Here is a 15064-nt window from a genome sequence, read left to right as displayed (position 1 = left end):
ATTACCAGAATGAACACCAGACATGTAAACATGTATTTCTTATCGAATATTATCAAAACCAGTGCCTAACCAAACAAACCGTCAGTCACCCCTACCCCACCCACTCAGAAGTAACCACTACCCTGACTGCAAGAAATGACGTGTGCACTGTTCACATTACTGCCTGGGAAGGAGACGGGTATGTCACAGGCATCCTTGAATTTCAGTCCTGTCTCTGCCAGGTGCAACATGACACAGGGTTTAAACCCTCTCTGGGGCTTCCCTGGTGGTGCAGTGGTTAAGAATCCACCTGCCAATGCAGGGGACACGGGTTCAAGCCCTGGTCTGGGAAGATCCCACATGCCACAGAGCAACTAAGCCCATGCACCACAACTACTGAGCCTGCGCTCTAGAGCCCGCGAGCCACAACTACTGAGCCCGAGTGCCACAACTATTGAAGCCCGCGCACCTAGAGCCCTTGCTCCGCCACAAGAGAAGCCACTGCAATGAGCCCACGCACTGCAACAAGAGTAGCCCCTGCTCGCCGCAAATAGAGAAAGCCCGCGCGCAGCAACGAAGACCCAATGCAGCCAAAACTTAATTAATTAATTAATTTTAAAAAAAACCCCGGTCTGTTCTGATTTCCCTTAACACCTCTCTCTGCTCCACCTGAAGAGATGGGCGTTTGACACAGGATGTCCCCCTCCCAACGTGCATGCTTTATCATGTGACGTCTCTGTTTCCCGTCACACTGTCTCTTTACACAGGGCCACAAACACAACCTGGCACAAGTGTCCGGAGCTGGAGTTTGAGCTGAGGTAAGATCCCTTCGCTAGCTAGTTGTCCTAACTTTACTCCTTAAACCAAGATGAATCCCAGATGGAGCAAACACTTTAATATAAAACCATATAAACACTCCAAGCAAACACTGGTGTACTATTAAAATGGTAGAGCAGGGAAGATTTTTCTCAGCATGTCACAAAAACCAGAAACCATAAGGAAAAAACATCAATAGGTCTGCCTATATAAAAATTTTAAACTTTTGTGCCAAAATGCGAATGAGATCACCTGGGAAATAGTCCTTGCAATGAAGGTAACAAACAGAAGGACAATATCCTTATTGTCCTTATAAAGAGTTCTTAGAAACCGTTTTCTCAAACGAACCCCGCAACAGAAAAATGGGCACAGGGCATAAACTGGCAGTCCGTACATATATTTTGAGAAATGCAAGCAAACCTTAAGTATGAAGAAAGTTGTTAAACTTTACAAATTATTTTTAAAAGGGAAATCAATATGTTAGATATTTATTCAATGTCTATAGGTGGGCAACAATTTTAAAGTCAAACAGAACATGGTGCTCGTTAAGGTACATTTATAAGATTATCAGAAGAGGGAAGTTTGCCCTGCGAATCAAAATGTACAATGTATACACCCTTTCACTTAGTAATCCCACTTCTATGAAAATGGTGATGACGTCAACATTGAGAAATTCTATCTGGAAAAACCAACCAAACAAAGCATACCACACACAAAAAAAGACAAACAATAAACTGTGAGAAAATGTTTGTGACTGATGACAATTCGATACCCTTTCTTCTATAAAGCATTCTTACAAGTCAACAAAAAAAAGAACCTAGAAGGAAAGTAGATAGACCAAAATATTAAGAAAGGTCTTACATGCGAAAAGATGTTCAACCATACTCACAAAGAAATAAAAATTAAAACAATAGCAAAATATCATTTATCACCTAACAGACTAGAGACAAATGAAAATAGTAACTTTTAACTCCTGCATATTAAATACACCACAAAATTTTTTAACAGCCACATGACATATTTATGGAATCTAAAAAATAAAACTACCTAGTGAATATAACAAAAAAGAGACAGACTCACAGGTATAGAGACCCAGTGGTTACCAGTGGGGAGAAGGGAGAGGGAAGGGGGAGCGGCAAGACAGGGGTAGAGGATTAAGAGGTACAAACTACCATGTATAAAATAAATAAGCAACAAGGATATATTGTACAACAAGGAATATAGCCAATATTTTATAATTACCGTAAATGAAATATAACCTTTAAAAACTGTGACTCACTACATTGTACACCTGAAACTTATATAATACTGTACATCAACTTACCTCAATTGAAAAAAGAAGAAATTTTGAAAAAGAAAAAAAAAACAGATAATAAATTGGATGGCGGAAAAAGGATATGAGGTTTAGGCATCAGAAATGAGAAACTCTTACAAATGATTAAGAAAAAGATAAGAACCATAACAAAAAAATGACTGAAGGACACACAAGTAACTGACAAAGGAAGAAACAAAACAGATATATGCAAAGATGGCCAACCTTCCCGATAACCTAGGAAATGCAAATTGAAACAAATTCTTTTTCAGTCAAATTATTAAAGATTAAAAAGAATAACTAATTACTTCTTAGCAAATGACTTCAAAGTGGAAAAAAGCTGGTGAGGAAGAGTAACAAGTTCAGAGAGACTTGGGTGGACAAGTGGCCAGGAAGAGGCAGAGGTGAAAGGGCTGCTGCCGGCCCTGCGTGGCCGTGGCCATGGCCATGGCCTTGGTGTGGCTGGGCAGCGGGCAGTACAGAATATTAAGGACCAATTTCTTACATCTTTAGTCACCAGGGGAATTGAGAGACAATCTAGATTGTGCTCCAAATACACGCTGCAAGTAGAAAAACAATATGGCAAAAAACGAAAAGGGAGAGTTCATCTCTGTCCACTGGCTTTAAGTGAGTCTGTGGATGGCAGCCTGTGTGGAGTCTGTGCTGGTCATTCCCCCTCCTTGTCATAGAGCATCCTGACTGAGCATCTGTTGTACTAAAGAAACACAAAACAGCATCAAGCAGAGGAAAATGGGTTGGTAGGAGAGAGAGGAGGAAAAAAATGGATTCATCCCATGGTAAAGACAGAAAGCTGCCAGTAGTGGAATTACGTTATTAATAGCAATATATTATTATATAACATATATAATATGATAATAACAGCTGCACACTGAGTTCTGCTTCTGGGGCAAAGTGCCTGGGTTCAAGCCTCAACTTTGCCTTTCATGTGCTGTGTGACCTTGGGCAAGTTACTTAACCTCACTGAGCCTCGGTTTCCTCATCTGCAGAATGGGGACAATACTAGCACCTGCCCGCATGGTACTGTTGGGAGGATTAAGTGAACCACGTAAACACACAGGGAAGGGCCCGGCCCAGTGCCTGACAGACTGGCAGCCCCACTGCTATCACCCCAGCTGCTGCAGGCTGTGCTCAGCCCCTGGAGCCCCTTCTGCTCAGCTTCATACCAGTGTTCAAATCTTTTCCTCCTGCACCTCAACAGGTCATCTCGCAAACTCTGTTTTGGAGTCCAGCGGTCCAGAGAATTTCTGTGTCACCTTGGAGTTTTAAACACTGAGGCTCCACCAGGCCCGTGGCCCTGGCGCGCACACCAGGGCAGCACCGGCTGGGCAGCCCTCACGGACACAGCTTCCAGCCCGAACACCCAGGCTGACCCAATTTCTGGTACAGATTAGGACGTCAATCTCAAGAGGCAATTAAGGGCTATTCCCAGAGCGGACACTGTGGCCGAGTCCACAGGCCAGGGCGGCTTCTCCTCCAGACGTCTCCGAACGTCCGAGGGGCAATTAGATGGCCGTTTAATTCCCCGGCAGTGCAGGAGCAAGTGGAAAACACCATTTGACCGACAGCTCATTTTCCCAACTGACAGATGATTATTCTCATTACACAAAAGGATTTTCTTTCCTTTTCAAATTGTTAACACATTCCTCCACAACAGCGCCGTACCTGATGCGGTGACTGTGCCCGCCCAGAGCGCGTTCTCTACGCTCAGGCTCTCGCTGATCGGGGCATCGCTGTCCTCCTGCAAAAGAACAAGTGGACACACGCTGACCCACCAAGGTCTGGGCCGGACCCGCTGGCTGTCTCCAGCCTGCTCTTCACAAGAAGAGAGGAGAGGATGACCCCCGTTTGGAAGCCAACAGCCCAGCTGGGAGAGGCAGGCCAAACTCATACACTCTTATCCTTGGCGTTCCCGCCCCAGTGAAAAACAATGGTTCATGATTTAAGAAATGCAGGCTTCTAGCACCAAAGAAACATTTTACAAGGTAAGAGCTAAAATGTAGAGGCAAATTGAACAGAAACAGCCCTTTGCTGGTCAGTCTTCGGGCTTCCGGAACAAGAGCAGGAACAATTCAATTTGGGTTCTATAAACCTATTACCCCACAGGTCTAAAATAATTCAAATCCAAATTCAATTTCTATTCTGAAAGGCTGGGACGTGGCTTAAAAATTATAACCCTGGCAGATAGGACTTGCAGGAATTAAAGAGGACAGGGGCTCCCGTGAAAGAGACAGAAAGAGTAACTGCTTTCAGACACCAGAGTTAACGTTCATTACAATAACACTGGCTCCAAGCTGTCAGGTGACTCGAGCTGTTCAGAGGCTGGAAGAAAATCCCAGTGGTGTTGATTTTACTGAGAAGCAATATGTCAGCTTTCAAGGTGGGGCCTTCTGAAGGGAACGTCACCCCACCTGGCACAAAGCAACTCCCTGACAAACACCTGTCAGCACTGCGCAGCAGGTCCTCACCCCAGACGTGCGCCCCGCCAGGCCGGATTCCGCGTCACACGAGGCTTACTTACTCTAGTGAAAGTCCCCACAAAGTTGTGAATGTCGATGTTTGGCTCCTCTGCATACACGTACGATCGAATCTGAAGAAGGTCCTGTTCAACGGGGGTGACATTTTGGAGGTAAAACGAAGTCACTGTATGATTATAAAGGGATTTCAGGAAGCATCCACTCTTTTTCCAAAGCAGGTGTATTTTCCAAACAGCTCTCAAAACCACAGGGCAGGTGGAAAAAAAGAGGGAAACCTTCCAGCAAGTCAGTTTAGGGGTCACTACCTGTAATATCCCAAGACACACTGAGACCCTAAAGGGAAGATTCTGTGTTTCTCTGTGTTTACCCAGCATTTCCAAAACTAAGTGACAGTGCAGATCCCCCTGTGCGACACTCTGGTTTACAAGAGTTGTTCATACCAATCAAAACACTCACTAGGGAGGGTAGGAGGGAGACGCAAGAGGGAGGGGATATGGGGATGTATGTATAGCTGATTCACTTTGTTATGCAGCAGAAACTAACACACTGTTGTAAAACAATTATACTCCCATAAAGATGTTAAAAAGATTTTTTTTAATAAAAAAATAAAAGGAAAGAAATTCTGACACTTGCTCTGGCATGGATGAATTGTGAAGATACCATGCTAAGTGAAATACGCCAGTCACAAAAAGACAAATACCATAGGATTCCACTTATCTGAGGCACCTACAGTAGTCATACTCATAGAGAAAGAAGCAGAAGGGTGGTTGCCAGGGGCTGGGGGAAGAGGGGGAACCGGAAGCAGTATTTAGTGGGTCCAGAGCTGCGGGTTCCCATGATGGGAGTCTGGAGATGGATGGTGGGGATGGCTGCACAGCGGTGTGGATGTCCTTAACGCCACTGAAGTGGCCGCTCAAAAACGCTAAGAGGGTCGATTTTATGTATATTCTGCCACAGTAAGAAAGACGGGGGCGGGGGGAACCAAATCAAGTGGTCAGGCAAATTCAGGCCACAATGCCCCTAGCAACAAGGGCCTGGAGTGGAGTAGAGGCTACTGGCCACACCCCCAGCAGGGCCCGAGCTCCCTGCAACCCATCCAGGAGGCCCGTATGCAGACGTGTGGGCAATGCGGCATCTATGTGCTGATAACTAAAAAAGGCCCACAGACAGAAAGTGAAGGGAAAAACGTTTCAGGATCATAATTACAGCACAATCCCATTTATGAGAAACCACACTCCACCAGCAAGCGTGCAGTTGTATATCTGTACGAAACTGCACTAAAAAGGACCTGGAAAAATCACTACTGAATTCACAAGAGCCCCTGGGAGAGAGAGGTAAGCTCTGGGGAGGAGGCTGTGAGCAACACTTTTCACTTGTTCCTCCAATTCGAGTTTCTTTTTAAATAGAATATACTCGCATATCCTCAGGTAAATCTTTCCATACAATTCTTTTCATCTATGAGTTTGTCAAAACGCTGTTAGCCAACTAGGCCCCTTCAGCCCACTAAGGCTGAAGGTACAGACAGTGGTACCTTATCTCTCTCTGGACGCCAACCCAGGCCTGGAGAAGACGAATGTTTATGAAACTGGGTGAAGTTTCCAAAGTGTACATCGAGAAAGGAACTCAGAGCCGTGGAACCGGCGGGCACCTTCATGATTCTAGACTCTTCTGGACTGTCTCCTGAACAGACTCCCTCAAATCATGGGAGTGACCCTCGCTGGTTAGCCCCATCTCAAGGATTCCCCGGGGCTCCTGGCCACAGCTGAAAACTCACTAGAATTCCTGGTCTAAACAAATAATAATAAGGATGGTGCTATTTCCCATCTTATTGGCCATGAAAAATCATCAGTACCGCGGGCACGTTTACTGTGACGTTCACTCCACTGAGACACAGAACTGTCTCCTGCCCTCTCCCTTCCTCACAGGACGCAGTAAGGACTGGCATTAATCAATGTGGCCACAAGCCCAGGAAAAGCTTCTGCGCTCTGCTTAATCCTTCAGCCCACCCACAGGGCATGTCAGTCCCTGGGCATTTAAATTACATTTTGTGATTTTGTAACCTACTCCCCAGGCCTCATCCAGCCCAGGTGGCTTGCGTTCAAACTTCTTCTTTGACTCCCTACCTACCTCACTCTACAGTTTAAGGCATGAGTGACAGGGAGCCGGTGGGAAAGTGTGAGGCCCCGGAGAGCTCGGAGGGCCTGTTGGTTCCAACTACTGTGGCCGCCCCCCTCAGACAGGGCCTGCACGCTGTTCCATGCACCGTTCGACACACTGTTCCATGCACTGGGCGCACAGCAGTGAACACACCGACAGAAACCTGCTCTCGAAGACTCTGCCTTGAAGTGAGTGGAGTGGGAATGCAAGGAGAGGGCGGTCAGGAAACACCTCTCCAATAAGGGGACTTGTACACAAAAACCAAGAGTGAGTCTGATCGTTCCTGGTGGAGAAGCTGCAAGGGCAAATGTTGGGGGGCAGAAGCATGCCTGATGGAAAGGCCTGTATGGCTGGAGCTGGCGGGCAGAGGGGAGAGAGCCAGAAGCGGAGGTGAGGCGCTTAGCAGAGACGAGGACCGCAGGATTGAGTCTCAGGAAGCCGAGATGCCTTTGGAGATTCTGAGCAGAGGAATAACATGCTCTGCGCTGGGTTTTACTTTTGGGCCAGGTATCTGGTCAAGGTTTCTTAGAGCCTCCCTCAAGAGTACCATCCCAACAGGTCAGGTCTGCGTTCACAAGGCCACACGGCCTGAAGCCAGCAAGCACTCGGGGCTCTCGAGAACCCCACCCCCCCCAGGAGCCCCACCTCACACCTGACGGCCGGTGTCTGGCCCCTCAGGGGCCCGAGGTTGAGAGCCCTGAGGTGACACAGTCGCCAGTGGGGCTTCTGCAGGGACAGTTACTCACAGCAGCGGTGGGCAGCCTCTGAGTGCAGGCCACGGGAAGCCGAAGTTTCCAGTCCGTCTCCCCGTCCAGCTGGTCCGTCCGCAGGAAGCAAGAGCCTGTGGAGGGAAGTGAGGCACCGTCCGTTCACCTGCAATTCAAGAATCCTTCCCGTGGCAGCTCCGAGCAGCTCCGGCTCTAGTACTTGTAAAAACAGCCAATCAATGGCCAACGACCAAGAGGGAAAAATAAATAAATACCCGATTTCCCATCTCCTCCATAAGCTCTGGGGTCAGAAGGATCTGGGTTCAAATACCTCGCTCCACCACTCACAGTGGGAGCCTGGGCTAGTTTCTGGACCTTGCTAAGCCTCGGCGTGTCCTGTCTGTAAAATGGGGAGAAACACAGATCTCACAAGCCTGCTGTAAAGGACTCAGAGGGGTGATCATACCCCCAGCACGGCAGCTGGCACGGGGCAACCAGCATTCGAGTCCATTTGGGGCAGGGGTTACAGGCACCTTCTCAGGAATCAGACCTCCTGGGTTCAGGTGCAGCCTCCACGACTCCCTAGCTGTGCCCTGAGGGAGTTACTTCTCCCCTCTGAGCCTCAGTTTCCTCCAGTGCACAAATGAGGCTATTACAGCGCCAACCTCATGCTGCGAGGCCTCAAGAGCTGATCCATGCAAACTGCTCAGAACAGGGAAAGGACCCCAAGGACCACGCTGTCTGCCGTGACTATCGACCTGCAAATTTGGTGGATACGCATTTCAATCTGACCTATACAAGTCTGAGCAATCAGTCAGCTCTGTATTTCATCAGACAGAGAATGTACTGAACTCCCTGACACCACCTTAAGACTTCTGAGGACTTTCAGGAGATCCCTTCTAATTTTTTTTTGGGGGGGGGGAACAAAGGGAGAGCACATCTGGCACCCCCAATCCATAACACTCCATTTTCACTGACGAGGACACAAGAACCAATTCGAGGACAAAGCTACAGTGTTTAGAAGAACACTGTTTTAGGGCCTTCCCTGGCAGTCCAGTGGTTAAGACTCCATGCTCTCACTGCCAAGGGCCCGGGTTCAATCCCTGGTTGGAGAACTAAGATCCCACAAGCCGCGCGGCACAGCCAAAAATAAATAAATTAAATAAATAAATAAAAGAAGACTGTTTTAGTGGAGTGCCTTCCACCCCCTCTCTGGATGATTTAACATATTATCAGTATTTCATGTCATCCGCACTTTTATCCAGTTCATCATAAAAGAGGCTGCAGCAACCTCAAAGGGATACAAATATGGATTTTTCCAGCGTTTGAAGATCTCTGATTATGCCTGATGGGCAAGAGAAAAACAGCCTTGTTTCCTCAAAACAGCTTAAATAACAACAAATAAAAAGAAAGGAGATTTGAGTCAACCGACGGGGAGGGCAGGAGGCAGCGGGGGCGGCCACAGTGGGAAACGCAGCCGGGCCCCCCGAGCCTGCCCTGCGGGTGCAGGACCTGCGGGTGCAGACGGCCGAGGGTCCTACGTCATTTTATATAAGGGACTCGAGCATCTGTGGATTTGGGTACCCACGGGGGTCCTGGAACCAATCCCCCTCGGACACCAAGAGACAACTGTAATCGCGAGAAGTGGGGTCTTGCAAGAGACTTGAGAGGTTCACTCAGGCAAATAGGCTGTCACGACAAATAAATCGATGGGCAGGCGAAGGCACCCATCGAGGGGTGACTATGGCCCCACCACTCGTGAGCCAAGGCGGGGAGAGGCCACCTGCCCCTGCCTCTCCCCCCAGCTCCCCTACCGCCCCATCTCAGGACACTCTGCCAGTATTTTCTCAGGAGTTTCTGTTTGCTTCTGTTTGTTCGACACACTTCCCAGTCCTGCCAACTCCTGCGGTCGAGCTTAATGCAGCCCAGCGGGGAAAAGCACAGCCACTGTGTGTGACTTTCCCAGCTGGGATTCAGCACGGGTCCGACTATCTTTGCTATGATCAAAATCTGTTGACCTGCGCGCACCTAAAACCTTTCTTTCTTTTTTTTTTTTTTTTTTAAAGACTGCTCTATGAAAAGAAACGTTCTTGATTTGCCTCCATGGCTCCAAAATGATCATCTGCTTCTGTTACATTTTCAAATGATTATTTTGCCAAATTACCACTGAAAGGTTAATGGTTATTTTCAAAATTGATCCCAGATGTTTACCGTTTTTTTCTGATGTCCTCAGGAAGATCATGTCAGCAGGGACCCGCTGGTTCTGCGTTATGAACAGAGAGACTGTTACTGTGAATGCCCCTGTGTGAGGTTTCCATCCCCAAGCCCCCGCCCCCTCGGTGGGGGGGGGGGAGGAGGGGGGCAACCCAAACCCACAGCCTCTTTTAAGTGCCTGCCTTTGTCAAAGACAGATCTGGGGATTTATTTTGTTTTGAATCTGAAAATTCTTGCACGCTGCCGTTACGTTACTAATCTCCTATTGAAATCTTATCTCGGAAAGAGAGCTTCTAGTTTTCTGGCGAATCCAACCATTACCTCCTGAAATTGCAGCCAGAGGACCCGGGAGCCCAAAGCCTGCTCCCCGAGCTGGCTTCCTTCCAGGCTGTCTGCTGAAACTACATACATACACTCGGCTCACGCTTTCTGCTTCTACCAATTTTCCGGCTTGATGTTTGGCTTCGAGTGGGATTTTAATAAGGAAGTCAAGTAGCAAGAAGCAACCAAAGCCGCTCTCAAAAGAAGAGGGAAGCCAACAGCAGGCCTCATGTAATTGTGAACAGGCAAGTATGTCATAACATAAAGAAGTGTGTGTGGGTCTTCTGAGCTGCCACCCAGGAGAGCTTCACTTTACCCCAAATCAACTGTGAGTTCTTGGATTTAATCCTTTTAAAAGAGCATAGTTCATTTCCTACAGAAACAAGTTAAGATGCAATCCTTTTCTAATCAAATATGATTCCAAGACTCTCCAGGGCCACCCCCAAAATCCAACACCTCCCAAACATACAGAGTAAGAAAAGGTATGAGTGCTGGAGTAACAAACATTATGGACAGCGCTATCTTTAAAAATGCACCTGGGGCCTTTTTTACTGTCCTCATGTTTCACTTAACCCCTACTCCCCATGAAAGGACAGAAAAGCACAATGTTATTTATGTGAAAAAATGTGAGACAAAATTGTTCAAGAGGTAAATGACAAACATTTTTATGTGCTTGTGCAGCCCCCAGACTTCTAGGAAAAACTTTATTATGATGAGTTTAAAAGAAGACTCCAAAACAACAAGCACATCAAACAGGAAATCAAACCTTGGAAGCACACAGAAACCATGAAAAAATATTCTGTGTGTGTGTGTGTCTCATGGGAAAGATATGTTTCTCCCCAGGCAAAGCTTCTGGGTAGAATCCCAGAAAGCAAACGTCCAGTTCGGCCACCAGATACACGAATCACACGTCGCATCAGGATTCGTGAAGTGGGGGCCAGGGACGCCCCTCTCCCACGCGCCCACGCGGCAGCTGTCAGGAGCCGCGAGACCCCACTCACCTTCTCCACAATGATAAGATCTCCAACTTGGATGCTGGAGCTCTTCACCTTCACTGTCCCTGCAAAGAAACAGGCCCAGATATATCACATCTGAATTCCTTCCAAGTCTGCGTACCTCGGCAGGGTGTCTGCTAGCCTGCGGACCCAGAAGCACGTGCCCCTGAGCCCGGCAGCAGCACCTCCTGTCTCTCCGAGAAAAGGTGCACCTACCACAGAGGCCGCCCCAAAAATGAATCCCCATTTTGCGGAGCACTGGAATGACTCACTCGAGTAAGATCTTCTGTCTTAACAGCACCTTAGAAGCTATTCTAAATCAGCACCATAAAAGATTCAGCCACACACACACACACACACACACACACACAGAAATGGGGAAGAAAATTCAGAGTCAGATCCGTGGACAGAAGGTCAACACTTAGTTCTCAACACCATCAAAGAGAAAGAGGATAAAAAAAAAAGAGAAAGAGGATAACCCAAAATGACTGACTCTTGAAATCTGCGATTGCTCTATCACGCAGTTTATATGATTGTGATCAGATCACATAACTGTGGCTGGATGTTTATCTGGATAAACAATAACCGCTAACATTAAACACTAACACTGTGCTAAGCGCTGTATAGATATTGACATCCTGATGGCTTCGCTTGCTCCTCTCAAAGGCCACCAGAAAAATATATTATCTCCAGTTTTCAGACACAGAAAATAGGTTCAGAGAGGCCCCGTCTTCCCCTAGTCTCACAGGTCAGCACCAAGATTCAAACCCTCATCTGACTCCAGAGGATGGAATAAAAAAGAGGGACTTCGGTTCAACTCAAAACACATTTACTCAAGTGCCATGTTCTAGGAATTCGAAGATCCAAGACAGTCCCCTTGTCCTAAAAAAAAAGCTCATAGTCTCACGCAGGTGTCGACAAACGCGTCCTATAAAGAGCAGGAGGGTAGACGGTTTAGGTTTTGCAGCCAATGGACAATCTCAACTCTCCCAACAACTCTTCTCCCCAAAGGCAAACAGCCTTTGTACATTTATATTTTAAAATGTAAAAAGTGTTCTTGGCTCCCGAGCGAAGATGGTGGGCTGAATTTGGACCACTGGCTGTAGTCTGCAAACCCATAAACTGGTGAGAAAGACAGCAAGACAAATGCTGTTAGTGCAAAATAGTGTGTGAAAGGATGGGAGTAAGTCCAGCGTGCAAAGGGAGCAGAAAAGGAGACCTCCCCCACTGAAGGAGGACCAAGAACAGTGCCGGGCACCCAGAAGGCTGGTGACTGTTCACTCCACATTCAAGCCCCCTTAACTGAATGCCTGCTGGAGGCCAGGTGTTCTAAGGGTGGGATGCATGGGACTCGCACTCCAGTGGCAGGAAGGAGGCAAGAGACAAATAATGAATGAACGGGCTGGGGTATGGGGAGGTATCAACAAATGCTTTACAGGAGAGCTGAGGTCCGAATTAACCAGATGAAGGATACTGGTTACCAGCATCAGGAAAAAGGAAGGCATGAGATGGGAGACAGTGACGCACGTGCATAGCACATGCATCTGCGTGGCCACAGGCTGGAACTCCTTTAGCAAGGGAGAAAGCATCACCCGGAACAGAAAGAGAGGAAGGGCTTGGGGGGCCAGGTGGTCCAGCACCCCATAAATAAGCCTGTGGAGGACATGGGTCTTTATTCTGGTGACGGATCAAATTCCCACACAAGGGAGTAACACCATAAAAACCTTCATGTTTTTGGCGTCTCGTAATAAAGCCCATTTAACTTACAAATGTTCAGCTAAGAGAGAAGAAAATACTGATGATTCCCAGTCCTCCTCGATAAAGTATATGCCCCGGAGCAGGAGTGACCTGGGAGTTCTGAACCTGCTGCCCCGCCGTGGACTCACTCCTTCAACAAACACCCAACACTCACCCACTAGGAGCTAGTGCACAACGCCAGTTATTTCATCGTACACTTTTCACATCCTTTAATGCCATGGGTCTTTTCAGTAATCCACCACTAAATGAGATGTTTCAAAGCATTCCAATGACTTCAACTGAAACAACTCTTTCTAAGAGGTTCCACAGGGTTTGATTTTTAACTAATGTCTGTACTTAATTAAATTTTGTCATGGTAACAGTGAGAAGACCTGGCGCTAACAGGGCAGCTCTTGAACACGAACAACTTCTAGAAAACACGTGGCAGGTGGCTCTGAGGACGGCTAGACTCTCTCCACCTAGGACGGGAGCATCTGATAGGGCCCTGCTTTCGTAAAGCATGAATTCAACCCAATGGCCTGCGCCTGGGCATCCTCGGGACCCACTAGCCTCAAGCGTTCGCTGTGTCGATCTATTGGCAGAGGGAACGGAGAACGGCGGCGAGCCCTACGAGGCAGCTCGTTAGAAACGGCAGAATGAAGAGCGGGCTCCACGCGCAGAATTCTCTTCCGACCTGAACAATTCTTCTTGTCCAATGAGGGGGCCACAGGAAAAATGCATACAGATACGCTGCTCTCTCTGGACAGCTTATCAAAGCCTTCCTCGAGGGAAGATCGTAAATTCATCGTGCCCCCCACCCCCTGAGCCAGTGAGCTTTTCCTTCGCCTGAGCTCGCCCCAACTTTCCCGAACATAAATTTACACATTGTCTTTGGTTTTATTACTGAAATTTATGCTGGTGGCCTGACCCAAACCATCCCTGAGCCTGTGTTCTGATCTTCAAGACCTACTCACACGTTTGCTCTTAATATGTAACCCTAAGAAGAGCACTGTTATAACTCTTATCAAATAATAACTGCATATGGATATATGTGTGTGTTAGTGAGACAAAGGACAAATCAGGAAGATTATACTAAAAGGGTTAAGGGGGATTCCTTCTAGGGACAGAGGAGATTTACCCCTTCCTTTGGCAAAAATACTTTCTAAATTCTTCATGACAATTTTCTTATAATAAACATGAGGTGCTCTTCCAATAAGAAAAAGATATAATAAATTAAATTAGCTCAAACTTTTAAGCGACCAGGCCCAGATTTTTCCCTTCCACGGCAGGGTCCTGATTTACGATCGGTTAATTTGAACTCTGCCTCTCTGTCCATCTGCTCTACCTCAACAAAAACCCTTTAATCCGCTGTGTTTGCAGAGCAGTTTCTGACTAAACCCAGCAGGCCGATCCCTCGGACAAACCCTCCGACTGTAACTGGCTCCATCTCAGGAGGAGGGCAGCGGGGGCCACACCACCCCGAGGTCACTGGGGTTTCTCAGCCCCAGGTCCCTCATTAGCATTTTAGGATTTGGCGGAGATGAGCCTCAGCTTTGCAGGTTCCACACAGGGAGACCCTCAGATTCACTCGCTCTATCGAGCCAACGCACGGTCCTGCCCACACACTGGGACTTTTCGGGCCGCACTACCGTTTTGGGTGATCAAACATGTGTAGCTCAGGCCTGCACACAGAACACACACTTAGCACGTGTCTGTGTACCTGTGCGCTCTGAACGAGAAAAGGCAAATTAAAACCGTAAGAATGAAAGGAGGGAAAGCTTCAGGAAAGAAAGAGAAGGGGAAGCGGAGACCAGTATTTCGATTCCAATGTTTACTGGGGTTTTGGTTGCCGACGTCCAAGTGAAACGCCCCTCTCTAAGAAGCCCACGAGTAGGGAGGGGAGGCACCGCTGGGGCAGGAGAGAAAGAGGACCAGAGTCAGAAAAGCTGAGCACGCAGTGGCTGGGATTAACTTCCAGAACGACAAGACTCTGAAAATTGTGGAAAGGGCCCAAAACACATAATTTCTAACCTCACGTGAACCACTGTTCTGAGTTCTCTACCAATATTCTTGCAAAAAAAGAACAAGAAACATTCGCACGATGGCAGAGCCCCCGTCTTCCTAGCAAGAGAATACGATACATGAAAAATAACACACTGAAGTGATTATTACCTACCTCAAGTGAGAGGAGCTCTCCCTACAGTCCATTATCTGGTTAGAAGAAAATTCTCTCCCAACACCCCACTGAGAAGTTAGCAGACATACTTCCCAAGCACCCCTACTTTGTGTGTGTGTGTGTGTGTGTGTGTGTGTGTGTGTGTGTGTGTGTGT

At 47.5% G+C, this 15064-nt stretch overlaps 1 protein-coding gene across 7 annotated transcripts in view; it reads right to left on the bottom strand.

Annotated features, from left to right (window-relative positions):
• Nucleotides 1–15064, bottom strand: part of ATP9A (ATPase phospholipid transporting 9A) — a 132738-nt gene that overhangs the window by 71757 nt on the left and 45917 nt on the right. For all 7 annotated transcript variants that reach the window (XR_003428694.1, XR_003428695.1, XR_003428696.1 and 4 more), the window contains 5 exons: nucleotides 11003–11061; nucleotides 9678–9729; nucleotides 7506–7600; nucleotides 4647–4727; nucleotides 3791–3866 (listed from right to left, as the gene is read on the bottom strand). Coding sequence is in view for 4 of the 7 variants with exons in the window: in XM_027086974.1 (XP_026942775.1) it covers nucleotides 3791–3866; nucleotides 4647–4727; nucleotides 7506–7600; nucleotides 9678–9729; nucleotides 11003–11061 (363 nt within the window). In the remaining 3 variants the exon portion in view is untranslated. The remainder of the gene's footprint in view (nucleotides 1–3790; nucleotides 3867–4646; nucleotides 4728–7505; nucleotides 7601–9677; nucleotides 9730–11002; nucleotides 11062–15064) is intronic.

This window comes from Aethalodelphis obliquidens, unplaced genomic scaffold, assembly GCF_003676395.1.
Source record: "Aethalodelphis obliquidens isolate GAN/ISIS:26980383/991018 unplaced genomic scaffold, ASM367639v1 scaffold57, whole genome shotgun sequence".
NCBI lineage: Eukaryota > Metazoa > Chordata > Mammalia > Artiodactyla > Delphinidae > Aethalodelphis > Aethalodelphis obliquidens.
The sequence above is the reverse complement of the archived record's forward strand: the minus strand, read 5'-3'. Positions and strand labels throughout refer to the sequence as shown.